Source organism: Caretta caretta, chromosome 8 (genome assembly GCF_965140235.1).
Source record: "Caretta caretta isolate rCarCar2 chromosome 8, rCarCar1.hap1, whole genome shotgun sequence".
Classification (NCBI taxonomy): Eukaryota; Metazoa; Chordata; order Testudines; family Cheloniidae; genus Caretta; species Caretta caretta.
Window position 1 is genome coordinate 70846232 of NC_134213.1, and position 26372 is coordinate 70872603.

The 26372-nt window shown below is 41.3% G+C and overlaps 1 protein-coding gene across 3 annotated transcripts; it reads left to right on the top strand.

Moving 5' to 3' along the window:
* The first annotated feature begins 1 nt into the window (after nt 1).
* Nucleotides 2-26183, top strand: DPH5 (diphthamide biosynthesis 5). Of its 3 annotated transcripts, none has more exons than XM_048862247.2 (8): nt 2-98; nt 474-651; nt 3216-3340; nt 7694-7811; nt 20873-20993; nt 23414-23453; nt 24411-24514; nt 25940-26183. In XM_048862247.2, exons 2-8 carry the CDS (start codon nt 517-519, stop codon nt 26161-26163), a joined length of 867 nt encoding a protein of 288 aa, XP_048718204.2. In that variant the 5' UTR covers nt 2-98; nt 474-516; the 3' UTR covers nt 26164-26183. The 3 variants fall into 3 exon arrangements, with proteins under 3 accessions (XP_048718204.2, XP_048718201.2, XP_048718203.2); XM_048862244.2 differs by having other exon boundaries at nt 75-205; XM_048862246.2 differs by having other exon boundaries at nt 77-205; nt 7694-7802.
* The last annotated feature ends 189 nt before the right edge of the window (nt 26184-26372 follow it).

Consider the following 26372-nt stretch of genomic DNA (forward strand, 5'->3'; position numbering starts at 1 on the left):
CGTAAAGCGCCGCAAAGCGAGGCGGGCTTTACGGCTGGGAGCCGGGGGGAGCCGCGTGCTGCAAGGCGCCAGCGCCGATGCGGGGAGGTTCTTGGCCCGTGAGTCAGGCGGGGACCGCCCCCGCTCCGAGCTCGGTGTCCCCTGTACGGAGCCAGCCAGGCCCAGCGCGCTCCGGGGCTAGCCTAGGCTGCTCCGCGTGCCGCTGGTAGAGCCTGGGCGGCGGCCCGGGGCGCGGAGGGAGGGGATGGTACAGGGGAAAGCTGCGGGGCGGGGGCTGCTTTGTGCCCGAGGTCCACATGGTGGAGGGACATCAAACGGCCCGGTGACCCCCTAGAGGGGACTGGGCCTGATGTCTGCCCAGCGCCCCCGCTGATCCGGAGCTCTGCAGGGGAAGAGTCTCCCTGCAGTGCTCCCCTGCGGAGCCACCCGGGTATCCATCCCTCCCGCTGACACCTGTTCCCTTCTTGTGGTAGGTCACACTCAGGAACTGGCGTCTGTTCCACTCCAGGAATTAAAATGCTTTACCTGATTGGACTAGGGCTGGGAGATGCCAAAGATATTACCGTGAAAGGACTGGAGGTTGTAAAGCACTGCCGCAGAGTATACCTGGAGGCCTACACGTCGGTCCTAACTGTAGGGAAGGAAGCACTGGTAGGTTTACGTGCCACTGAATTGAAAGTCTTTACTCTGTTATTTCAAAAAAGATATTAAGGGGGATGCGGGAATGGTGGATCAGTAACAGTACCAGGAAAAATAATAATGCAACTCATCAGAAGAAAGAATAGTAAAGCATCTTTGTGAGTGTAAATATGATCCTGACAAACCAGCATGCACTTTATATGAGTAACTTCCTTCCATAGTTCGTTAATCCACAGGAAATTCCAATATTTCAACATTTGTTTTCATCCCAAATTGTGACAAAGTCCAAATATCAACATTTTTCATAGAACAGAAAGTTAGAAAAATATCAGTTTAGAAATGCTTAAACATTTCATTGTTTAACTGGAACTTTCACCTGGTGCTTTAGTCAGTACCAGAGAAGTGTAAATTTGAGTGCACATTGGTGTGTCACACGATAACTGGCCTGTGTGGACCCTGCTGGTGCATGCTGAAAGATCCTTAGTACAGTGGTTTTCAAACTTTTTTTTTTGGCGACCCAGTTGAAGAAAATTGTTGATGCCCATGACCCAACGGAGCTGGGGATGAGGGGTTTGGAGTGTGGGAGGGGCTTAGGGCAGAGGGTAGGGGTGAGGGCTGTGAGGTGGGGCCAGGAATGAGTGGTTCAGGGTGTGGGAAGGGGCTCTGGGCTGGGGCATGGGGTCGGATTGCGGGAGGGGGTCAGGGCTCTGGGCTGGGGGTGCAAACTTGAGTGGGGTTGGGGATGAGGGGTTTGGGTGCAGAAAAGGGTTCTGGATTGTGGGGGTGCTCAGGGCTGCTGCAGGGGATTGGGGCTTGGAGTTGGGGCACAGACTTACCTCAGGTGGCTCCCGGTCAGTGGCACAGAGGGGACGCTAAGGCAGGCTTCCTGCTTGTCCTGGCACCGTGGACCGCGCTGCGCCCCGGAAGCAGCCAGCAGCAGGTCCAGCTCTGAAGACACGCAAGCAGCTCTGCGCAGCTGTCGCCCACAGGCACCCCACCTAGCCTGCGCATATTCTCCCCCGCCCCCCGCATGTACACCCCCACCCCCTGCATACGCACACACCTTAGGCACCCCTCCCTCCCCCAGCTCCCATTGGCTGGTTCCCGGCCAAATGAAAAAGGGTGACCCTTAGGACATTGCTGACCAAGTTAAAAGTAGGTGGAAACTGGCTGCTTAATGGTTTGGAGGGCAATCACATGTGAGCAGCAATACAGGGAATCAGAAGGCTGTCTAGAGATGAGGACTCTGGCCTGCAATGGATTGCTAAAACCATCCCATATTCTTGACATGTAGGGCCTCACAGGATGTGGGGATCTGGGGTAAAATCAAGCCCCTGCTCCAAATCGGGCAGAGCAGGGATTTGAAAACATCCCCCATCCTGGGTCTCCCCCATCCCAAATGAGTGCCCTTATAACTGAGCTATTGACTATTCTGGGAGACACACACACACTCACTGGAAAAATACCCAGTCTTCACTTGTACAAGGCCCTGACCTGGTAGATGTGCTGTCAGGCCCAACTGGAAAGATAGGAGTGGAATGCTAAGGTTGAGTTTCCTGCTGGGGTTTAGGCATGAGCTAGGGTTCCGAGCTGCTAATTAGCTATGTGGCAGCATAAAAATATAAGTGGCTCTGCAGAGGCCTACCAGCGGGGACTTTACACACCAGCTGAGCAATAACTTTGTGAATGTCAGTGGCACCTAAATATTGGTCTTGGGTGCCTAAGTACCTTTGTGGGTCTCACCCTAAGTGATTTGCCCAAGGTCACATCATAGGTCTGTGGCAGAGCAGGGTATTGCACCTAGAACTACCAGATCCAAGGCTACTGCCCTAACCACAGGACCATCCTTTGTTACTCCTTTATGCTGTGCTCACTGTTATGCTGGTTCTTTTTGTTTTATACACTATCCTTTGTGTGTGGAGAGCAGAGCTGGAATTGATGTCACATTTTCTGTAAAGTCAGACCTTCCTGACCTCAGTTGGCTAAACAATTATGATTTCTATAGCTCCCAAAAATGTGCTAGGTGGCTTACAGAACAGAAAGACATGACATGTCCCTGCCCTGAAGAAGCTTGCTGTCTATGTAACAATAGTACTTACATAGCATGATGAAACTTGAGTTATGAGAATGTACAGATGTGGAAAATAATCACTAAACATTCTACAAAGGAACCAAGTCTCATGGTTCATATGTGAGGCTTAATTTAAAGAACATGTGTAGTCCCATTGACTTCAGTGGGATTGCTCTTCTGTTTAACGGTAAGTGTTTGAAGGATCAGAGGCTAAATGTGTTATCAACATGCATGGAAAGGTATTCAGCATGCAGAACCAGAATTGGAGGGTGAATCTGAGGTGCAAAGAAACCAAGCATCAGCTGTTGGAGTCACATTTCCCTGGGGATACTAATAAAGAATGGTTTCAAGACTGGTTAATTACAACATGATATAAAAAAACTAGGCCATAGCACAGTTTTAGCAAATGTCTAATCTATATCTGGTTGGATGCCGCAGAAGACAGACTAAGACAAATGGAAGTCATCACCAGCTGTCTCATTTTGATGTTTTTCTTTATCTCTAGGAGGAGTTCTATGGGAGAGAATTGATTCTGGCTGACAGAGAAACAGTGGAACAAGAAGCGGATAATATTTTAAAAGATGCTGATCTCTGTGATGTTGCTTTTCTCGTAGTTGGTGATCCATTTGGGTAAGAAAAGGCAATATTTTAATTATTCTTCTGGCTTTGTCATTTGGCTACTTCTAGCTCTTAACAAATGGGAGTTCTCTCATGTTACCATAATTTTCTTAGTGGGAAAAAGAAACATTCCATTTTCATAATGGTAGGAGAGTCCCCCATTCTTTTTCTTGCACAACTGGCTACATTTGAATTTGATACAAATGTAAATAAGTAGTTCACATTTTATTCTCAGTCTTGTTTTGCAGTTCTCGCACCCAAACAGCTTGCAAAACATCCTTATCAGATAGGAACTCAGACCCACAGGCACTCACATAGATATATAAATCTTCCCTTCAAAAGTCAAGCAACAACTGTACAATTAATTGCCATTATCCAAGCTGCACTTCATAAAAAAAATTTGTTTTAGATTTTATCAGCTTAGCAGAAGAAGTGCTAGGCTGTTACAAAGTATGGTGCGTTTCTTGATTATGTATTATTCATGCTTTGTAGTTATAAACCATGCTTTGTATTTTCAGTTGCTTTTTAAATGAATGCTGGGTGTTGGTTGCACATGCTTATGGTATTATCTAGTCTAGTCTTTAAGGATGGCTGAGCCATTATAAATGTCTTGTCAGTTTTGTTTATTAAGCTTCCTATTTCTGTTTCTTATTGCTGCTAGAAGCTATAGCCTTTTTCTTTCTCTAGAAGGATGTCTTTCTGCCTATGTAATCAAGCATCATCAATCTGTAATGTCAAGCCATACAGAAGAGCTCTTTGTCTCCAGCTGGTGATCCAAGACTATGTATCACAGCTTTAAGAGGCACAAGGAAAATTAAATCACTGAGAACAGTTTGGTGGGTGGGTACATTGGGGGGAGGGGCAAGATGTTATAAAGGAGAGGAATAACTTATGTACTACAGACTCTGGGGAAACATTGAGACATTTTTTTTTATTACAGTAGCTGCAGGTGATGCTGGCTATTTAGAAATATTAAAGTAATTATACTTGTAGTGTGCATTGCCATTAGAATCCAGGTTTAAGTTAAGGTGCAGTACCTATACCCTCTTGCTTTGATCCAGAAATAAGTTTAGGCATACAGGCCATATAACGACTGTGTCCATCAAAAAGTAGTTGGAGTTTGCATGGGGGTCACCAGGCCTGCTTCTGCAATGTGTATACCAATGTTTTTAATGACTAGAAACGCATGCTTTTATTATAACATAGTGCTCTATCTCGAAAAAGTATAAAGAATTTTCTAAAACTTTTATTTATGTGGTCTAAATGTGTAGGCTTTTAGGCCCCAATTCTGAAGTCAGGTCCATGTGGACAGACTCTGATGCCTGTGTGGAGCTCCACTGACTTCAGTGGGTCTCCATAAGGGAGGATATAAGGGTCCCCCTGCAAAAATCATGTTGGAGAACCAGGACCCTAAAATCTAACTCCAGGCAGCTTTGAAGTTAATTGGTGGTGGTGATGATCTAGAGCATTGTGCAGTGTATTATATGGCCACAGTTTTCAAAGTTGGATCTCTAAAGCTAAGCGCTCCCCTCCCTCACCGAAAAGTGGCTTGCTGTTCGGAGAGGTTGAGCACCCAGAACTGCTACTATCAATGGGAGCTGCCAGTTCTCAGCATCTCTGAAAAACGGGTCACTTAAGAGCCTCATAATGGATTTTGTGGTTTAATTTAGGCACCTGAGTTCAAAAATTTGTTTGTGTTCCTTATAGAAACTTTCCCTCTAGAGTGGTCATCTAAACTTGGCCAAATCAGTTGGAGGTGGGGGAAACGTAGCAAACAAGAAGTGAAACTAAGGCTCTCGCGCTTATTCTTTCAGTCTATTAATATGTCATTTTTTGATGCTTAATCTGAGGGAAGTATGGATTAATTTTTAGCAGTAGATATAAAATTCGTAAAGCCCACGACAGACATTAACCATTTATAAGCAGGCTAAAAGAGTCCATGGTGTGTATTTCAGTCAATCAGCGTTTGGACTCTCAGGAGGGTTGAGGGCAACTTACTGAAGAACAGTGTTCTGAAGTTTAATGCACCCCGTTTCAGATGTCTTTATTTTTTTCCTAATTACTCCAAGCACACCTGCTCCCTGGAATCTCTGAGGTGATTGACTGGTTGCTCCTAGTAACAAAGGGCAGGATTGTCCTATCCTGTGGAAAACCCTGTGTGAGGGTGACATAGGAGCCAGGACACTCCAAAAGTTGACCTCAGAGTTTTCAAGTAATCTCCTCAAGAAGGAGAGGTTTAGCTAGTGCAGAAAGGAGGTCGGTGGCCTTTCAGCCCCACAGGTAAGGGATGTCCCATCCTGCTGATACAAAGGCACAACACAAGGTGCAGCTACCCTGGAATTTTTCAGTTCTTTTCCCGTCCATTTGCAGTTGTGTCTGCAATATTGGTAGAATGTGTTAATGTAAACCAGGCAACTTTTAGCACCATGTCAAACAATGTGGTGACTGAAATAAATGCCCACCTGCATCCAGTTTATGCAAGTGCTTCCATAATTGCTACTGCCTGGTCTAGCACCAGTAGCATCTTCGCAGTGTGTGGAAAGTGGTAGCGTAGACAAGGGCACAGAGGGCTGACTCCCTCAGGCCCTCTGCTGCAATTGGCTGAGTCTCCATATGTGAGTACACTGCCTGCAGCTGTGCTGCAACCCTTGTAGAGGAGCCAAGTGGGAGCAGATGCTGATTGGAGCAGATTTCAGTAAATAAAGCCAGCTGTTCCCCTGATTCAACTATTAGCAGACCCACAAAGTCTCCAGAGCCCTTATGCCATGGATCTGGAGAGATGGGGATGAGGCTGAAGAGCCAGCCCTCTGCTCTCCCTCAGCAGATGTGCTTGGGTCTCCTTTGCTCATGGAAGGGGATGGGGGGGGGTTAATAGGAGAGAGTTTTGCAGTTAATGAGGGAACTATTCTAAGTCTAGGATTACCTTACTGCTGTTCTCCTAGGTGTTGCAGTCTATCTCGAGCAGTACTTCATGACTTCCCATAATTCAGACTCTACTAGTTAATCTGCTGTAGATGAATGAGCCTTTATCATATTTTTAAAAAACTGACACTTCGTCCCACCCCCACCAACTGCTGCCACATTTCTGTGTCTGTATCTGTGCACTTGAGCTGGCCAACTAGTTGCATAACAGAAATGCACTAAGGTTGGGAAATGGTCAGGCCAGAGATTGAGAGAACTCCATGAGAATTCAGCTTGAACGACAGAGGATGTCAGGGCTAAAACAACCCTCCTATGTAATTAGTCAGCTCAGCCAGATACTAGTACTTTCCCTGTTTCACTTTATGGAATGGGCAGCACTGGCTGAGGTATCTTAGGAGAAAAGGAGACAGCTGAAGCAGTTGTTCAGATTTGACAGCTTTCTTATTTAAATGCATTGCAACATTTCACATGTAATGTGGAGAGTACAGTACTACTTTAACATCTTAACATGCACATGTACCATTTGAAATAAAAATTAATTTATTTTAAATTGTTGCAATTTAAAAATAAGACTAACTTGGATCTATTTGTGCTTCTGACGCTGATCATATTTGGAACTCAAGCCTGCAATTCTTCCTCTGGGCAAAGTTCCCATTAACCTGACTGAGAGTTTTGTCCAAGTGTGAAGATGCAGGGTGCATGTTGACTGATGGGTATATTGAGCCAAATTCAGCTTGTGGTAAGTTTCAAAGGGGATTGCTCCTATTTACTTTTGGAACGAATTTGCATGTTGTTTATATATCCCAAAGCATTTTCCCCGAGTCTTGTGGATTTCAGTACTTAAATATATGAAAGACAATAGTTCTAAAAGCCAGGCTTGGCTTTTCCAAGGTTAATATATAGCTACTGTATACATGTGTATACAATATGTATAAATCTTTAAAACGTTCTGTATACTGTGTAGTTCTGTCTTTCGAGCATGTTTTCACAGGCTTTCAGTGCAAATGTGAGATGGCCTGGTTGCATAGTAATTATAGGAATACTGGAGGCATGCCCAAGTTCTCCGTGCTAAGCTTAGCTGACATTTGCTATTCAACAGACATCCAGCAGACACCTGCAAAAGACAAAGGACAAATGGAACTGTCCTCTTTAAGTTGCTACCAAAAGTTACTTTAAAAAGTAATAAATATGCTACTGTTGCAGTTTTAACTTTGAAAAAGCAACTGAGAGCTGTGAAATTCATGTGGGTCCCTGTGCTTTCTAGCCCTTTTTTTGCTACTTATTGTTATGATAAAGTCAGAGTAAAGCCCTTACTACCACTCTTGGCATGCTGCATAGCTTTACTCATGAAGCATTTTAATTTTACTTTCAAAACAAACTATGTTGATGGTTATGCTCAGTCAGTGTATTTTGTCAATCTAACCCATTTCTTCCTTACCACAGGGCCACAACACACAGTGATCTTGTTTTGCGTGCAGTAAAGCTTGGGATTTCATATAGGGTTATTCATAATGCTTCCATAGTGAATGCAGTGGGCTGCTGCGGTTTACAGGTAACTCTTGTACGTACTGTTCTACAATTTTTTAATGTTCGAATCAGCAATCTCTACCGCTCTGACATTATGGAAGGGCTGCATGAAGCAATCTAAACTTTTAAGGAAGACAGCTGTAGAAATTCTGGCCAGTTCTCAGAATATGTTAACATTTCCTTTTCAGAGTGTTCCATGCATTTATCGTTATGTAACTTAACATTTGGGAGGCAAAATGCCTATTTGTATTGATGTATGTGTGAGTAAATGGGTGACAATTCTGGTTTCTCTCCCCCACGAAAAAACTAGGCAGTATTTTCTATGTATTTCATATGTAAAGCATTGTGTGTGTATGATGATTGTTTTGCCCTGTTAGCTTACTGTTCCTACTGGTGATCATCTGGTGAGAGAAAGTTATCTCCTTGAGAAATATACCATCAATGGAAATAAAATGGGTACATACATGATTCCGTGTGTTATCCCAAACCCAGATGTAAAGTGATGTCAAAAATTTAGCATCAGACACATCCCTTCCCTCCTGAGTTGATCCTCACCTCTTTAATCTTCCTACATGTCTGCCAACAGCTAAGGGATCTTTGATTTTTTGTTTTATCAGAGGAATGCAAGGATGAGAGCCACATACCTTGAATTTTTTTTTAAAAAAAGATATTAGCCTATTGCATGTCCCATAAATTGGTTATTTTGGGCCTTGGAAGCTCATAAAAGTAGAGACCTATTTTCTTTAATATTTTTAAATTTCTGTCATAGTCTGCTCTGCCTGTTTTGTAAAATCTTCCTTATGTTCCCCTCCTTGCTCCTGTCCCTGTCCCAGTTTCCCCAATCAGAGAATCAACTGCTGGCAGCTACATAGTTTCAAGGGAAGAAAAGAAAATAATTCTACTCAAGGCAAAAGCTGGAATATTTTTATTTTATGAATATAGGGAAAATGGTTGCTGGTTGGCTGGAAAACTCACAGGAACTCCCTGACTCAATTGTGGGATAATTTAGTGTCCAATATAAACAGCTTTCAAGCCATGTAACTACTATAGGTCTGGTTTTTCTACTTCTCACAAAGTTAAGGCAGTGATGATCTAATTGGTGTCCAGCGAGCTAATACTAGGCGGTTTCCTTTCATAGATGTCCAGAAAACGCTCTGCTTTTCATACAGGAAAAATGCTAGACTAACATGTATCATCACTAATCATACATATATTAGCTATCTGCAACTTTCCCCTCCGTTACTCTTGTTAATGATGAGCATTGGCAGTGTGCTCAGCCCTTCCCCTACTCTGTCCCCAAGGAACTTATCATTGAAGGCCTGCACATGTGTAGGCCCCTGTGAAGAGTAAGTGAGGTTGTATGTGAACATAGGGGGCTGCTTGTGAGGAGCCAATTTGAGGATCAGGGTGTAAATAAGCGATGAGATGCATGTCCAGGGCAATTCCATCTCAGAAGGAAGAAGTCCTTTCTAGCCTAAGGAAGGGAGAGCTGCCTGTTTTTAACAGAAATAACTGATACCTCCAAAGTTATACCAGAAATACTAGCAGCCTTACTTGAGTAGTTGCCAGCAACAGCATATCTGTACCGGTTGTAGATATGGCGTAGGCTTCAGCTCTGAGCAGACTTCTATGCCACAGGGTGAATCTACACTGGCCCTGGAGGAGTAATTTCCAAGCCAGGGAGACGTACCCATGATCGCTTTGATTGAGCTAGTGTGCTGAAAAATAGCAGTGTAGCTGTGGCTGCACAGGGAGTGGGACAGGCTTGCCATTCCAAATGCAATCCCATCTGAAACGCGAGGTATGTACTGAAGGTGGCTAACCCGTCCCTGTGCCACCACAGCCATGGCTACACTGCTGTTTTTAGTGCACTGACTCAATCAAAGCATGGGTATGCCTACCTGACTTGGAAATTATACCTCCAGCTCCGTTGTACACATATTCACAGTGGTAGAAATGTCTGAGCCCCGTGTGCTCTCATACTTAACTGCTAGTTCAACAGCACCATTCTTAAAATGTGAATGTTAATTGTAGTGTGCCCACAGGGAACGCAACCCGTGACCTTCGCAATGTGATAATTCTCCCCATGAGTTCTTTCTCACAACACCTGTCTGTTGCTGAAAGGAGAGATCATATTATCTTTTAGGGAGGAAGTAGACTTTTGGTGTTACAATCTACATAGGCAGTAGACGGTGGCAGGTGTCGCATGGCTGCACTTTTATGGGTAGGGTAGCACAGGGGTTGGTTCCTTACCCTATCTGCTTTATTATGGTGCACAGCCTGCTTCTATAGTCAAGAGCTGGCAATGGATTCCTACTACTCGTTAGCATGGGATGGTCTTGCTTTCTGTGCCATGAGGAGAGAAACTGAAGGTCTCACCCTCCAATCCAAACTCTGACAGAATAAAAGGAAAATATAGACATCTGACAGTGCAGGTGTCTATATTAAAAATCTATAGTGTTTCTGAAAGTTTGTCCTACCTTGTAGCGGTTGTACAGGGAGAGCATCTAATGCTGCTACAGAGAGGCAATTTCTAATCAGGGACTGCCCTTAAAACAATCCATGCTGTAGACCACATATGCATGTCTCTAGAGTTGTCTTTACTTTCTTTATCCAATGCTGGGGGAACCTACCATGACAGAAACATGGAGTTATTCACCCTGGCAATAGTCTTTTTCCTTCCTAACCTGGGAGGTGCTTCTCTCTCGTAAATCAACATATTCCCATTCTTGTAAAAAGCACTTTGGGAAATCATGATCATGTTATATTACAGGATCGTAACCAGCTGAATGTTTAAATCTTCAGTGTTCTTTGAGGGAGCAAACAAATAATGAAGGGAGATCAAAGCAGACAAGGCACCTCTCATTTATTAAAAGTTGTGGCTGTTACTTCCATCATCCCTTAATACCCTCCACTTCTTTATTTTCATAATTGTCTCCTGTCATGAATTAATTTCATTTGTTTTAGGAGCAGCTGCTTTTTTGAAGCATTTTGTTACTTTTTAGTATGGCGGGGATTCCTCTTATACATACATGACCACAGAACAGGTTTGTTTTTTTTTCCTTTTATTCTGATCTTGATACAAAATGTCTTACTCTACTAGTGAAAAACAGGAAACACCTTTATAGATTGTACTTATGGTTTTCAGAACAATGAGCTGTAGCTGCTGATTAGACTCTGTCTGGGTGAAATGCAGTTACTGCTCAAGCTGCTCACAAAAGAATGCGTCTCTTATAAGATCAGACCAATGTTCAGTTCTTTCTGTGAAGCATAACATGCAGTTAATTGCATATTCTTACTGCACAGAGTAAGTCAGTGGAGAAAGCATTCTGCTACTATACATCACTTTTTGTGTACTGATTTCTATAAAGATGCTGCCATAAGCTACAAACTACAGATCACAGCATGAGCTAGGGTTGGACTTACTGTTTCTGGGACTGAAGAAGCAGAAATGTAATTTTTGCTATTTTACAAAAGCTCATTAAAAGTAAAATATTTTGGAAGGAAAAACATGCCTCCACTCTGAAAACATCTTTTCCGTGCAGTCCAGATCTGCGCTGCTGGTATGGAGAATCACTGTGGTAACAGATTAGAGACTGCATGTGATAAAAATGTTAAAGAAGCTATTGCATTGGTTCATATCACATTAAAGGGGCAAGATCTCCCCCTTTTTTTTAAAAAAAAAAAATCCTTTAATGCTGAGCTTCTGAAAAGCTCTTTCGCTGCAGTTTTTGATACCGTTGGCTGGAGCTTTTTTGAGAGCTGGGTCAGTTAGGCAGATTGAAAGACAGCTGTAAGCACTAGTCACATTGTGCCAAAGCCTCTAGATCCCTCCTGTGCCCATCTCTCCACCCTGTTTGTTCTCTGCCATACTGGTTGTAGTATCAGGCTTTTGTTCAAGATTTGGAGAATGTTCCTTTTTATTTTTCCAAAATGAGACAAACAAGATGGGTGGGAAAGTGCCTTGGATGTGAATTGTCACTTAAACCTGGTACCGCTGGGCTCATTTCTCCATTGCCCTCTGGACTCTGACTGTAATTTGGATGGTCTCAGTGGTATTTGTTAAGTAGCATCACAGTTGCTGGCACTAAGCACCATTCTAAAGGCCCTGCAGTTCTGTGTCTGTTCATGTGGAATGATCCTGCCAGGGAGCCTGGGGCGGGGGGGTAGCCCCACAGGAATGCAGTCCAAAGCCCTCACATAGCACTTCTGTTGGTATCTGCTGGAGCACTGCAGCCTTTTGCCCGAGCAGCTAAGCTGTACTCCTGGTGGTGTTGGGAACCTGTGATTTCAGCTCTTCCCCTGCTCACCTACTTGGGGAAAGAGGCATGGCCTCAGCCCCATTTATTCCCGTGAGTCTACACCACGGGTTCTCAGCCTTTTTCTTTCTGAGGCCCCCCCCAACATGCTGTAAAAAGTCCACGGCCCCCCTGTGCCTCAGCAACTGGTTTTCTGCATATAAAAGCCAGGGCCAGCATTAGGGTGTAGCAAGCAGGGCAGTTGCCCGGAGCCCCATGCAGCTAAGTTGCTCAGGCTTCGGCTTCAGCCCCGGGTGGCAGGGATCTGGGCTTCATCCCCATACAGTGGGATTTCAGCTTTCTGCCCTGAGCCCCAGTGAGTCTAACACTGGCCCTGCTTGGTGGACCACCTGAAACCTGCTTGCGGCCCCTGGTTGAGAACCACTGCTCTAGTCCATGTAGCCTGTAGGTAGAAGGAAGGGAGGAGTCCTTTGCTGTCTTCTACAGGCTTCAGTTTTTCACTCTTAGGCCAACTGCTGGGGCAAAAATGGCTTGTAATTTTCCCCTCCCCCGAATGCCGTAATAAAAAGCTGCTGTAGCACTGAACTGTGAGGCAGGGGACAAGTTGTGGGGACAGATATAAAAACTGGGACCTACAAAGAGGGGGGACAGTAGGGGAGAGGTTGACTAACGAAAGCCAGAGAGTAGGGGGAGAGAGAACAGAAGAAGAAGGGAAGGAACCAACTAAGGGTGAGAGGCTTGGAATAGATGGAGGGAAAAAAAACCATAAGCAAATTGCTCTAGTTTTATCAGTATTGCTTTTGGCAACCACATCCAATTACTGTTCCCATTAATTAGCTGAAAATTGGCCTTGTGTGCACACTTCGTGCACCACCCTAAATTTATAATCCCCATACATTTGAAAGGGACATTCTTTCCCTGTTCATAGGACCAAAACTAAATGAATGCCCTGGTGTGCCTCAAGAAACAGCTCTAAAGAGCCAGTACCTGGGAAGTAGTCCAGACCTAGGCTGTCTGCAGTATGTTACTGTAGTTTTCCTTGCATGCCCTTGCTATGCTACCAAAGGCCTTTCTGTAAGTCATGGCTCAAACTGGTCCTTTTGCATAACCTCTCTTCCCTAGTTTAGGAGCTTCAGTAGAGCTGCTTAAGCCCTCAGCCTTCATCCTTCCAATTAGTGCTATTCATCTCTCTCTTTTTGGTGGGAGTGTACTGACTAACATGACTGACAGCTAGAGTAAGAAGAGCTGCTCAGCTCTGGGTAAACAACATTGTCAAGTCCATAAGCATTTTTTTAAAAGGTAGCAAGGAAAAATGCCTCATGTCCTGGCCCTTTTGCAAGGTAAATCCATTCAGCCTTCAGAACAGCCTCATTTAGATCTGAATAAACGTCTATCTCCTTTGATCCCTCAGTAACTCATTACACTGATAATTTTCAATTACTAGCTACCTAATTAACATTTACAAATGTAACTACAGTGTGAAGTAGATTTACATTTTAACCAATCACTGGTATTTTGTAACTGAAAAATACAAATACAGAACTGTGGTGTTCACTTCTATAGTATCTAAGCACTTTGTGAGGAATGAATAAACCTCACAACATTCATGTCCTGTAGAGGAAGTATTATTTACAAATGGGAAACTGAGGCACACAGTAGTTATGAGATTTGCCCAAAGGTCACACAGGAAGCCTGTGGGAAATAGAACTCTTATTTCCTGACTCTGTTCTGTGCCTTAACCACACGATCATCTGTCTTCCCTCAAATGGAAGAAATATAATACAAACATTTTTCATTCATTAAAATAGTAACCAAATATATCTTACTGTCTCCAGTTCGTTTTCCTACTAAATGCCTTGAGTCTTTATTGTGTAAGTTAGCACTTGTTTTGCACACCCTCTAAATGCTAGTTCAGTGCAAGTGATCCTACTTTATTGCTTCCATGTGCTGTGTAATTTACAGCACCATTTGTCACCACTGAATCTGACCCAGAAACATCCACCTACCAGGGTGAATTTGGCAACTGTGTTTCAGGTTAATACAGGGGAGGTGGGGGAAGAGAGATTTTGAGCTAATGTTTCTATATATGAAGAGCCTAAGAAGGGTTCCAGAGCCTCTAAGGTGACTTTACCCTTTTGGATTATGTCCTGTATCCTTCACATGCTCTCGATGGAAGGAGGCTCTTAATGTTGAGTCCCATCTTACTCACGTGGAAGACATTTCCTGAGCACCAACAGGGAAGGCATCTCAGCCTAGAGAGAGAGAGACTTCCCTTTGTTCTTTTGCCTAAAGTTACTAGGTTGAAAGCCATGGCTGCTGCGTAGCATCAGCCATAGGATGCAGAAACAATCCCATTCAGTGCTCTTTCTCCAACTTGTTAGCCATCTCCCCCCATCTCCATTCTCTGTGATTGACAGCTCCCAGGAATTCTAGCCCAGTCGTGTGTGATGCAGAAACAGCATTTTAAGTAAAAATTTTAATTTTCTATGCTTACAATTTTATAAAACTGGGCAAGACAGTGTGAATGATAAGTCTAAGCCTAAGGCTCATTTTAAATGGCCAAAAGTCATAAGCAACTTCAAATTTCGTTTTTTTGTTTTAATACCTCTGCTGACAGGACTGTAGTTACCCTTGAACTTCCTTGTAGTGGTTACCCTTGAACTTCCCAACCTTGCCCCTAGTTATTAGATATTAGCACAGTATGCCTCCTTTGGTATGAGAAATACCTGGGGAAATCGGGTATCAAGAGCAAAAAATTCCTTTTTTAAGGATGAACATTGTGTAGTATCACAGCCAAAGTCCTGATACCAAAGATGAAGGAAAGGGAATCACTTTCTGCAGCAGTGTTTACCAGCAAGTAAGCACTAAGATCCTATGATGCAAGGTGCTGAGTGGCTCTTAATGCCCATTGACCTGTTTCCACTTACATTATTGGGGCCAAGAGTAGCCCTTTTGACTTAAGTGTGAGTTGAGCTTCACGTACATCTCCCAGGAATAGACTCCATAATGGTATTAGTTGCAGTATATTCTTACGTATTCTTATATACGTCATATAAACCATGATTCTCAACACAGCAAAGAAGATCAAAGGTAGCCCTTGGTTGCATATTGTTCAATTCCCTTTACAGCCTGCTGGGAGTCTGCACATGCGTAAGAGCTGCAGATTTGGGTCTAAAATACTTAACAAGAATGCTTTTGTATTCACCTACTGAAATGTTCCTGGTGAGTAACCCATTTTCTGAACAGCTTCTAAAGCTGTTTTGACATTTTAAGAAAGGAGACAGTGTACATAATTGACAGAATGCAGTGTCATGGTTACAGTTGATGCAGCAATAATTCTGGGAAAAGATGCTGCAAAAATAAACCTTTGCATGTTGAAATATTTCTTTCTTCGTTTCCCTGCAGCGGGTACAATAGTGGCCTTGAATATTAAATTGCATCTTCTCTGCTGTTTGTTTTAGTACACTACTGTGTTTGAGGGGGAAAGAAAAATGTTTTTTTCGTTTACTTTTCCCTACTTAGCCTCTGCTCCTTCTTTTTCATGTTTTGTGTTCATTAGCTATTTGGCCACAACACTAAGAAGGGTTTCTTATGGTCTGGACCACAATAGGATAGATTCTGATCTAATTTAAACCAGTGTGCATAATGAGTAATTCCACTGAAGGTTGAAGTCTTCAGTGGGTTTACACTTCTATAACTGAGATTAGAATATAGCCCATTCTCTCTAATATGCTTCATTCCACCTTGTTTATATTTAGCCCGACAGCTGAACTGCGCTGTTTAAAAATACTGGTACAAAATAACTGCAGGCTCCCTAGTCTTTGGTACAAAAAGTGGTTTGCTTTTCTTTCATTTTAAGTATCTAAATAAAATAGAAAGCACTAAATATATTTGCAGTTTATGCTGGGACAAAACAAAGCAAAGCGTGAAGAATGGGGGGAAACTGACCACCTTGTTTGCACTGCTTTATGATGCATTTTGTGGGAGGCATTCAGGTCTAGCGGATCAGGCACTGGATTGGGAGTCAGGAGACCTGGCTGCTCTTCCTGGCTTTTAGTAGTTGTACTGTAACAGATAATCATAGAAAAGATTTGTTTCAAACATCTACAAGCACATGAAGTTTCTCACTTTTCTGAAGATGCCGCTTTTGTAAGCTTCCCATGAAGATTTTGAACGTTAGAGAAGAGGGAGACTGGTTTGTCTCTACTGCTGCTGATTTGAAAGGCCTGCCCATCCATCCACTAAATCCAAATGCAGTGCCTTCCTCTGTCGAAATTCTAGCTGTGTGTGGGACCCTAAGACAGGAATCCGATAAATCTGATGTTCAATGCAAGTGTGTGATACTTGAGATGTTTGAGCTCTCACATACAAGACACCTTTCCTCCACAAATGCCAGGCTGTGTTTAATGAAGGACACAGCACTATCAAGATTGCTCAGAAATGAATTTGTTTCCTTCTTTAAGGGGCTATTGTTGTGTTAGCCATTTTATGTCTGATTAGTTCGTTGAAGATGTCATTCAGGCTATTATAAGTTTCTGCTTAAAAAAGCTCAGAACAGAGTGTCTGATCATCACTTGTTTTGTTCTGTACAAAATACACAATGAATATGAAAACTGCAATGGTTTTACAGCTATGTGCCAACAACATCAAGTTTTACATTTTGATTTCTAGGTCCTGATCCAAAAGTCCAGTGAGGTCAATGGAAAGACTCAGTTTGATTTCTTTCTGGTTGAAATGGAATATCACAGAGCAGGATCCTTTTAAGATATTAGTGTTGTTTGTTTAATAATATCTATTGCTCCCTCTGCATTAAGGCTTTTCTTGTGAGTCATTTGCTTTATGCTGGATTTCAAGAGGCAGAAATAATAGCATAACATAGTACAGCAGCCTCATGTATCAGCCTCTTGAACCAAGAAAGTACCATATCTTTGCAGGGTGTAGGAAAGAGAGTTAAAATACTAGTTTTATTAAATAAGCAAGTTTTGCTTACAAATGATCATGTTTCTTCAAACTTATGTAGGCTTGTTCTGCCACAGGAGTAGTGTCCAAGTATGTGCTGATGTATGATGTGGGTGGGAAATTTGTGCCTGTGCATATACAAATGTTTGCATGCACAACAGCTGTAATTTATTGAGGTCCTCAATTTATGGACCTCAATAAACTCCATTAATTCTTCGATCGCACAGCATTTTGAAAATGATAGTATACCAGTGAATTGCGAAAGCCAAAAGTAATTTTCTCCTATTTATCCTGCTTCTCCTTCATTTCTAAGAAGGAATATTAAATGTTTGGGGACCACCAGAAAGGCACATGCAGTAAGAATAAGGAAACTTCTCTCAAAATCTAACTCGTACAGGGGTATAAATGACATGGATGGTTGTGCCCCCAATAATACAGTGGTGCCTCGTGTTGCTCTGAAAGCAATTTCTGTGCTGGCCAGTGGTGCAAAAACAGGTGTTAAATGTTTGATGCTGGAAGAATTGCCTCCTTATTGAATCAGTACTTCTTGAAAGTATGCTAAAGTATTTTACATTCATTAACAGTATTTTACAGACTTTTTCCTTTCCTTTTCCAAGATACATATACATCTTTTGGACCTTCAATTTAAATGAAAGACCTATTACTGATAGTGTATAAAAGAGAAGTCTAATGAGTTAGTACAGTTTTGACAACTGCTTACAAAATAAGGTACTCATTTAATGACATCTTAGTGAAAGAGAGGTCTCTGCCACAATTCACTGAGAAGCAGTGCTGTGAGAAATAACAGAATTGGGTTAATTGGTAATGGGAAGTGGGAAGCTTTACCCCCTTGGTCTCTAGTTCACACCTAGTTCAGGTCAGCAGTCATTGTGGAGAGTGGGGTAGTGGTTAAAGGAGTGATTAGCCTCAGTACTGCCATCATATGGTAACGTGAAGTGAGTTGGTTGTTTCCGTTCAGTGCGTAGAGGGATGGTTGTCTGCATTGCAGATATCATCACCCAGTTATCACCCAATCTCTAACCACCCTTTTCTTTGATCTGTGCTGCAAAGAAAAGCTTTTCTGCTCCATGTGTACTTGGCCACCAGTGGCACCACAGGTCAGGCCTTCTTTAGGAGAGGAGACTACTCCTACGTGGGTAGTGAATGATCTTCTGATGGTTTCAGATGTCAGCCCGTAAGCAAGTCCATTCGTGCTAGGCCCATGGCTGACCATGGGTTGCTGCACCAATGACTAGAGGTTGCTGCTAGTTTGTCTGATCACCTTCAGTGATCCCAGTCATATTGGGAAGACTGCAAATTATTAGAGATAATTGATCTGATAGCCAAGATCTTTGGATGCTGCTCATCTCCCAGACTCATCTTCCATATGAGGTGACAAGGTATTTCTAATGTGGAAGTAGAATATACCCAGTAGTGATAATATACAATTGTGTAATGGCTTGTCCTGTTAACTTTGTTCGCCCGTTTTCCGCCAGTGTTTTTTATAACTATAAAACGAAACTGAACATTTATTCATTTACCAAAGTATTTATAGTTCACACTTTAAGGCAAGTGGATCACTAATTAAGCTTTAATATTAAAGGCTAGTCTGTGTCCAGAGCATAAGATTTAATTAAAAAAAGGTGGGGGGGGGGGGGTTGGGGAGAGGGTTAAACCTTTCAACCGGTGTTTCAATAGCCTCTGGCCATGGTTTGGTACCAAATGGAAAGGGTCCAGCTAATTGAAAAATACTTGGTTTTTTTTTTGTTTTTTTTTGTTGGATTTCTACAACATGGGCCTTAAAAAGTTAAAAATTACATGAAGACCTTGTTTACCAGCAGGACCTCATGGTTATAAAATGTGAAATATGGGTTCATGTCTTTGAGTTACTGAAGTGTAATATTTAAATGAGGAAATAGTTTGTGTAATATGCCAAGAATAATTGAACATACTGTCCTCCTATCAGAATGAATGAGTAACCCTTGTGCACCAGTTCTGTAGAAAACTAACTTGTTTCTGCTTTGAAGCATCACAAAAATCCAAGCTGAAATAGCAGACCTGAGTCTCTGGTGCCCTCTGGCCACTTCGTGGTGCTCTGGCAGTGCAAAGGAGCTGTGCTCATGGCTTAAATGGCCAGAGGGAAATCCCCAGATGGCATAGAACCACCATAATGTCTTCTGTGTAAGATTTAAAGAAAGGGTAGCAGAGGACAGAGTGCAGCTCCTCCTTCTCTGCAGAAAGCAGGTAGGAATTCCTCCTCCTGTCCCAGGCTTGAAAAGAGCTCTTCGTACGTACACGTGTACACACACACTCTCTCTATTTAACTGTGTCTTGTGTGCCGCCTGTAGCTAGGAGCCTGGTAAGAGGAGGCAGAGAAGAAATAGTTGGGGAGTTAAGAGATGTTCTTCTCTCATCTGCTTTTAGCAGACAAGGGGGAATGCACTCCTTCCTTTGCTTTGGTGTAGGATTTAAAATAAGGGGAGCAGTTGGAGTGTGTAGCCATGGTGGAGAGGGACGTAGCCAGGCCCTGTATCAGGGAGCTGCAAATCCACCTTTGTTGTCCCACCCTAGACCTGCACTGAGTACAACCTGGCTAAGAGAGGGTCTTGAAGATGTGTTTCTACCTTTTGAGGTGAGACAGTAAACAGATCAGGATTTGGTGTTTATTGCCTCTGCTGCCTTCCGGATCAAATTAACTTAGTGTAGATGCATAAATACATTTTCCAACTCCCAGCCCTGAAACTCAACCTGGGATCTTAAAGCCAAGCTGAGTTATTTCCTTTGTATGAATCAACACCAGTAATAGATTTGCAGGCCAAATTCTGCCTTTAATTACAACTCAGGAAAATATTTCTATTTTATGCTGCCCCTTACAATACCCATCTGGAACTAATCTACAGAACTATATCAAATATCTTCCATGGCACACCTTTCCCATTACTGTGAAGACAGCCAATATATGACGGCAAGACTGAGGGACAAGTGAATGTAATTGCCACTGTGTCTGCCTACAAATGAGGGTGCATGTGCCCACACACAAAATATATCTGTAGCCGCTGTCCTCTAATCCTCATGGTATTGGTTGTCTCTCAAATTCTAACTTCATTTGCACAGGGACAGCATCTTCATATATAGCACACGCATCCTGTGAGCACTATTTTAATACAAATATTACAAGAATAATTTATCCCCAGGCTTGTAGAAGCATTACACAGGCAGTGCAGATGCTACAGCAGTATTGGAGGCTGCCTACCTGCTTCCTTATAGATTTAGGAAATAATCTACTACAGTTTTGCTTCAGTTTTTCAAAAGGGCCTAGTCTACCTTGACTTAACTGGGGAATTTTTCCTGAATAAGGACATGATTGGGTCTTTTTAAGTATAGAAGGAATATTGAAAGTTAATGAAGAATGGTGACCAGAATAAAGAGCTGGATACAAGCCTTAGGGGGCAGCTTCACTACTCATTCTCTAACATGCATCGCTGCCTGGAGGATGACAGAACAGTAGTTAACTTCCTATTCCATAGCAGAGAGGGAACTTAGTTTTTTCTTTGTATCTAAGTCTGGAACAAAGTCTTGTTAATGCACCATTCCAACAACCTGCAGTGCAGCAAGGGGAGAACAGGACAAACAGGACACCTTTTTTAAAAGGAGGTATTAATTTATTCTTTCCTGTGTGTGCAACAAAATCGTTGAGAAAATACCCTTTTATATAAGGGTGCCTTAGTTCCAGTCTGATGCTCCCTCCTTAACACACTCACGACTTCCTCGCTTTTAGTTTTGTCAAACCTTAATTTCCTAATATTTAATGTATAGAAACTTTGTAATCCACACTTAAGTAATTTCTTCTTTGCTTGTGTGGGTTTTTTTCTTTTAGTTGTACAACTTTGGAGAAACAGTATCTGTAGTTTTCTGGACGGATACGTGGAAACCAGAAAGCTTTTTTGACAAGATTCAGAAGAACAAGCAGAATGGAATGCACACACTGTGCTTACTAGGTAACAGATATCTGTCTTTGTTCTGTATTCACTTTTTTATACAACATCCAGAGGCTATGGTGGTAAACATAATACATTTAGAAGAAAAATGTTCTTAATTGTTTGAAGAAAATATACTAAAAATTGCATCCTTTGTGGATTGCTTATGTGAATTTAGAATAGCTTTACTGGCCCTATCTTGTTTAATTGTGGCTTGCAATTTCTAAAAAGGAGTCAAGAAACCAAAAAAACCCCTGTGCTTCAATAGAAGTCAACAAGGATCAGAGATTTGCATATGCTGTTAAAATGCAGCATGAGTTTAAGGACAAGTGTATCTCCTGTTCAAGATCCAAATCAGGTTGCAGTAATTAGCAAGTGTCATCTTTTCCAAGATCTATTAAGGTCTAAACAATTAAAAAAGAGGCATGTCGTATTAGCCAGATGTGTAGTATTTAATTAAATGATTTTCATCTTCTAATATAGCATTCATTAGTCTGAAGACATTTACAGTGTGACAAGGTTACATTGTAATATATAAAAACACTGTAAAGCAAGGATTTAAAACAGATGACTGATTTTAAATTAGCACCATCCTCAGTAGCTCACATTGTTTTGTCTGATCTTTTTATTTAGCCCTATCCTGTAATCCAAATCTTAAATACCAGTGCTGGAAACACATAAGCCTATGTAACTCTAACATGATAATAGTCCCATTGCATAAAATTATACACATGCCTAAGAGCGTGCAGGTTCGAGCCCTTGGTTTGTGACCACTTCAAGAATGAGAGCCTTTCCGTATGTCTCTTGGGCTGAGGAGGGAGCTGTCAGTGCTTAATAAATTACTAGTTTAAGTAAAAACATGCATTCTGTGGGAGATTGGAAGAACCTTAGTCTGGAAACAATTTAAATGTACAAGTGTCATTGCACATTTGGCTGACTTTCCAAATGCACAGGAATGTTTCCAGAGGTGGTTAAAATCAGATTTTTGGTAACTTTTTAAAGAAACATGAACTTAAATTTAAGTTTTCAGAAGTGTAAGTCCTATTATTACAAGTTAACAAACTTAAGAAGGGAAGCAGGAGGGAGATTTTTTTTTTTTTTTTTGGTTCACTTACTCTGCATCTGTTAGCATTTAATCCTTTGCACTGTTTTTCATTTTGTGTTGCTTTTAACATTGCGGTTTTGCAAAACCACAAAGTTCGGGGTGTGGGGAGGGGGGAGAATTCATGGCAGGTATAGGACTTAAATCTAATTTTAAGTCATATTTGAAACTTGATAATTTCAAATTAAGTGTTCCTTTAATACCACTTGGTTGTGGTCTATTTTAATTGATTTAGTCAAATTACATTAAAGGATATTTCACAAATGAGTAAAAGCAAAATGCAGAAACAGTGCTATTAGAATATGGTTGTGATTTGGAAGTACCGTAACTTTAACTTACGATAAATTATACCTCTAGTTCCCACAACTTAAAAAAATAAAAATAAAATGCCAGTTTATGCACAGATCTTGTTATAAAAACCTTTTCCTCAGAATTTCCTTGGCAGAGGCTGATGCTAAAATCTGAACAGCGATTTTAAGACTGAAAACATACCCCAACTTTTACCTTTTTTGTACAGCTTTTTTACAAATTGAATACAGATTTAAGATGTGATGTAAGTCTCCTGCCTACAGATTTGAGTGTAATGCACTATGATTTGAACACCAAGTCAAAAATTGTGAGTCAGTACAAGCTAAACATTCTACTCTTTAGTATATAATTTCCACTGCTACCTATTGTAGAACTTGAGTGCCTGTCAGAGATAATGCAGGTGCCTGAGTCTCCATAAAATTGCAGAGTTGCTCTGTATTTAAAACACACACATCCAGAAATTGTAGCAGGAAGGAACTGCTAATGAATTAGGTTCCTGTGTGGTGGTTAAAGTGAATGCTGTTGTTCAGTTATGCTGCTTTACCTTCTGACTACCGAGGTGCAGCTGAACCTAGAATATATGAATGAAGTGTGCAATACATCTGGCTTCCAGAAACTTCTATGTTTAAATGTTTTAGAACAGTATCATTTTGAGATTTTTCAATCTTATGACAACTGTGCCCATCATTGTAGTACTTAAGTGTTTTAAGGGCTGTTTTACATGGATTCTAGTGCAAATAAGAACAATGCAATCCCAGGTAAAATTTCATCTTCATAAAAGGAAAGGAAAGTTTTTCTTCATAACTACTATTTGAAGCTCAGAATAGAGCTGATACTACTTTGCTAGAAATCCGTGTTTGTAGTTCCCTCACTAGCTAAAATATTGGTGTATGAAAAGCAGAAGAGACCTGCTAATTTAAACTACTAACTAAGCCCTTAGCCGTTTAGACAGTTAAGATGAGTGAGAAGATTACAGTATCTCAGATGAAGTCTTTATTTGTGCCTAATAAATATCACTTTTATCCTGCAGACATAAAAGTAAAGGAGCAATCTCTGGAAAACCTGATGAAGTGAGTCACTATTTTGAAAATAAATATATTGTCAGCATGTTCTAGTGAAAACTGGTTGAAGATCCTTCCTCCTTCTCAGTAATACTGCACTCACTTGTTTCTTAGATGCTCACTTGTAATGAAGTAAAGCACTTAGGCGTGGTTCTGCATTCACTGCAATAAATGAGAGTTTTGCCATTGATTACAATGGGATTGAGCCCTTAATTTGCAATAATTGCACACTAGATTTTGGTATTGTGTTCAATAAACAACATTTTGTCTTAACTAGGTCCTTCTATAAGAGGTTGTTCAGTGAATGAAGTCTTATAATTGTTCAATCTTGCACAGTATAGTCTCTCTCAGCTGAAAGCAAGACAGTGCTCTGAATCATCTCCGTGCACTGGCCAGAAACTGCATCTGGAGTACTGCCATTCCATTCTCTTAACACCAAACAGAAGCATTTTTAATAGTATTAGTTTAACTAAGTTCATTTAGCTGTCTCAAAGAAGTTTGTCATTTCTAAACCATCTTTTTATAATTGGGTCTATAAACTTTTGCTTCAAGACATGCTGTAACTTTTGGCCTAGACTCACATTCATAAACTTCATTTGAATGTAGCCAGAATTGGCAAACTCGCCAAAGAGTTTGAGAAATTTCTGCTTTGTAGTTATCTGCTTACATGATGATTGTTGGAAGTAAATGCAGACGCTGTAGTTTCCAGCAGTCTCACTTGAATCTTAAGATAGCAAAATATCAGCCACTTATGCCCTGCTGCTTTACAAGTGTGCAGAGAGCCCAGGGACTGCAATTGAGCTGAAATTCACCCCCACCCCCACGGCCTATGGATTACTTAAACCATATGGGTTATGTTAAAGCTGAAATGTGCCATAGAGATAATGGAATGAATTACAATAACCTAGTATTCTGTGGTTGAATAGTATTTGGCAAGGCAGTTATTACTTTAGTTTTTTCCATCAGAGGAAAGAAGATTTATGAATCACCACGGTACATGACTGTGAACCAAGCTGCAGAACAGCTTCTTGCCATTGTTCAAAATAGGAGGCTTCAAGGAGAAGAACCAGGTACATATTTAATAGTAGTTTCCAGGTGCTAGTACTCCAGGCTTCCCCTTTCTCTACCTTTACTGAAGAGTCTCTACTACTGCTCAGCTCCTATTCATTAGAGCAGCTCCTGACTTGAAGTGAAACTGGGCTACCCTCAACCCTAGTCAGCTGATCACAAGATGTGTTTGGCAAAGCCCAAGCTGTACTGCAGGCAGTGAGCACTGGTGAATGGGAGTTAGTGGTTCCTGGAGGTATAGTCAAGGTCTTCAGTCTGGTTCAACTGGTATAGTTACCATTCATCTTTCCGTTTGGTACATCAGATTAAACAAGGGGAGGCTGTTTGAATGGATCAGAATGGAGGGTTTATTTACACAGGTTTTTAGAACTGTTAGAATATTTTAACATTGACATTTCCCTTTAACTATACTGTGAATGCCTTAGACAATTGTACCTCAAGATTTTCATATGATAGACACCTAAGTCACTTCACTAGTTATTGGCCAAATTCTTATTTACCCCAGGGTAAATTCAGGTTAATCCCATTGATAGAAGTAGGCTTGGAAGAATTAGATTTGGTGGTAGATGTATATGATAAAATAGACACAAGCTGACATTTACATTGTCAATTTACAGATGAAGAAATACTGCTTGAATTTAGTTTGATTTAAAAATATTTACTGTGTATATTTTGACAGTGTGAAGTTAAAGCTTTGTTTTTGAATCTCAGCATCAGACACTCCCCATAACAAATTTTAAATTGATAAATCAAAAAAAAGTTTAAAACCCATAATTTTGTGGAACTGTAAAAATTGGATAAAATGCATAAACTATTATTGGTATGTCCGTTATAAAAAAATCAAATTCTACCAAGCCTTTATATTAGGTAGCTACTTTACATTTGTACTGTTACTGAGAGCAGAGCTAAAACAAACACCCCCTTAATTCACTTGTATTTCTATTAAAATTTGTTTTGATTTTTAAATTTACAAAATATACATTTTAGAGCAAATTCCCTTCCCTTATTCCTTTAGTAGTTTACTTCTCTCTCCTGAGGTCTGGAAGTAGGAGGGCGAAGGTAGTCTTCTCACCTAGACCAGTATCCTGCTACTGGCACTGACTGAAAGGAGGACTCACTTGGAGAAGGGAACTAGCACCCCTCTTCTGTGCATTTGCCACATCCCATTTTAAACTACAGTTAGTAAGTGGCTTATAATACTGCATCTCCTCGAAGAACAGAGTTCCATCCCATTTTGCCAAAAAACTCTTGGCTTTAAAGCGTTAGATTAAAGTCAGACTGGAATCTTGAGACTCAATGCTTTTGTAAATGTAAAATACATTCATTACTTTCAGTGAAGCAAATATTGCTCAGTAAAGAGATTGAATTTGCTCTCTAGAAAATGAAAGATGAATTATTTCCTGAAATTATATTTTCTTTTTTTGTAGAAGTTACAGAGAGCACACTCTGTGTTGGCCTAGCAAGGGTGGGTGCCATGGATCAGAAAATTGCTTCAGGCACTTTACAACAGCTGTCCACTGTAGAACTAGGTGGCCCACTACATTCCATGATCATAGCAGGCAATATGCATCCTCTGGAAATAGATATGCTTAAGCTCTTTGCTGTGGATGAATCTAGCTTTGAAGACAATGAATGTCAAAGGAACACTTGAATAAAGAGCCTTTACCTGTCCCCTGCTTTGTGGCAATTTTTAAAATTTAGATTTTTTTCCCATCCTTACTTTAAACATACAAACAGCGTAAGTGGACTTATACTCTGCTACCGACAACACTAGGGGAGTATGAACATTCCCTTGAACAGGAGTTCACATACTCTGCAGATGAAGACATGGAACTGCAAGGAAAGTGTCTTGCTGGTTTC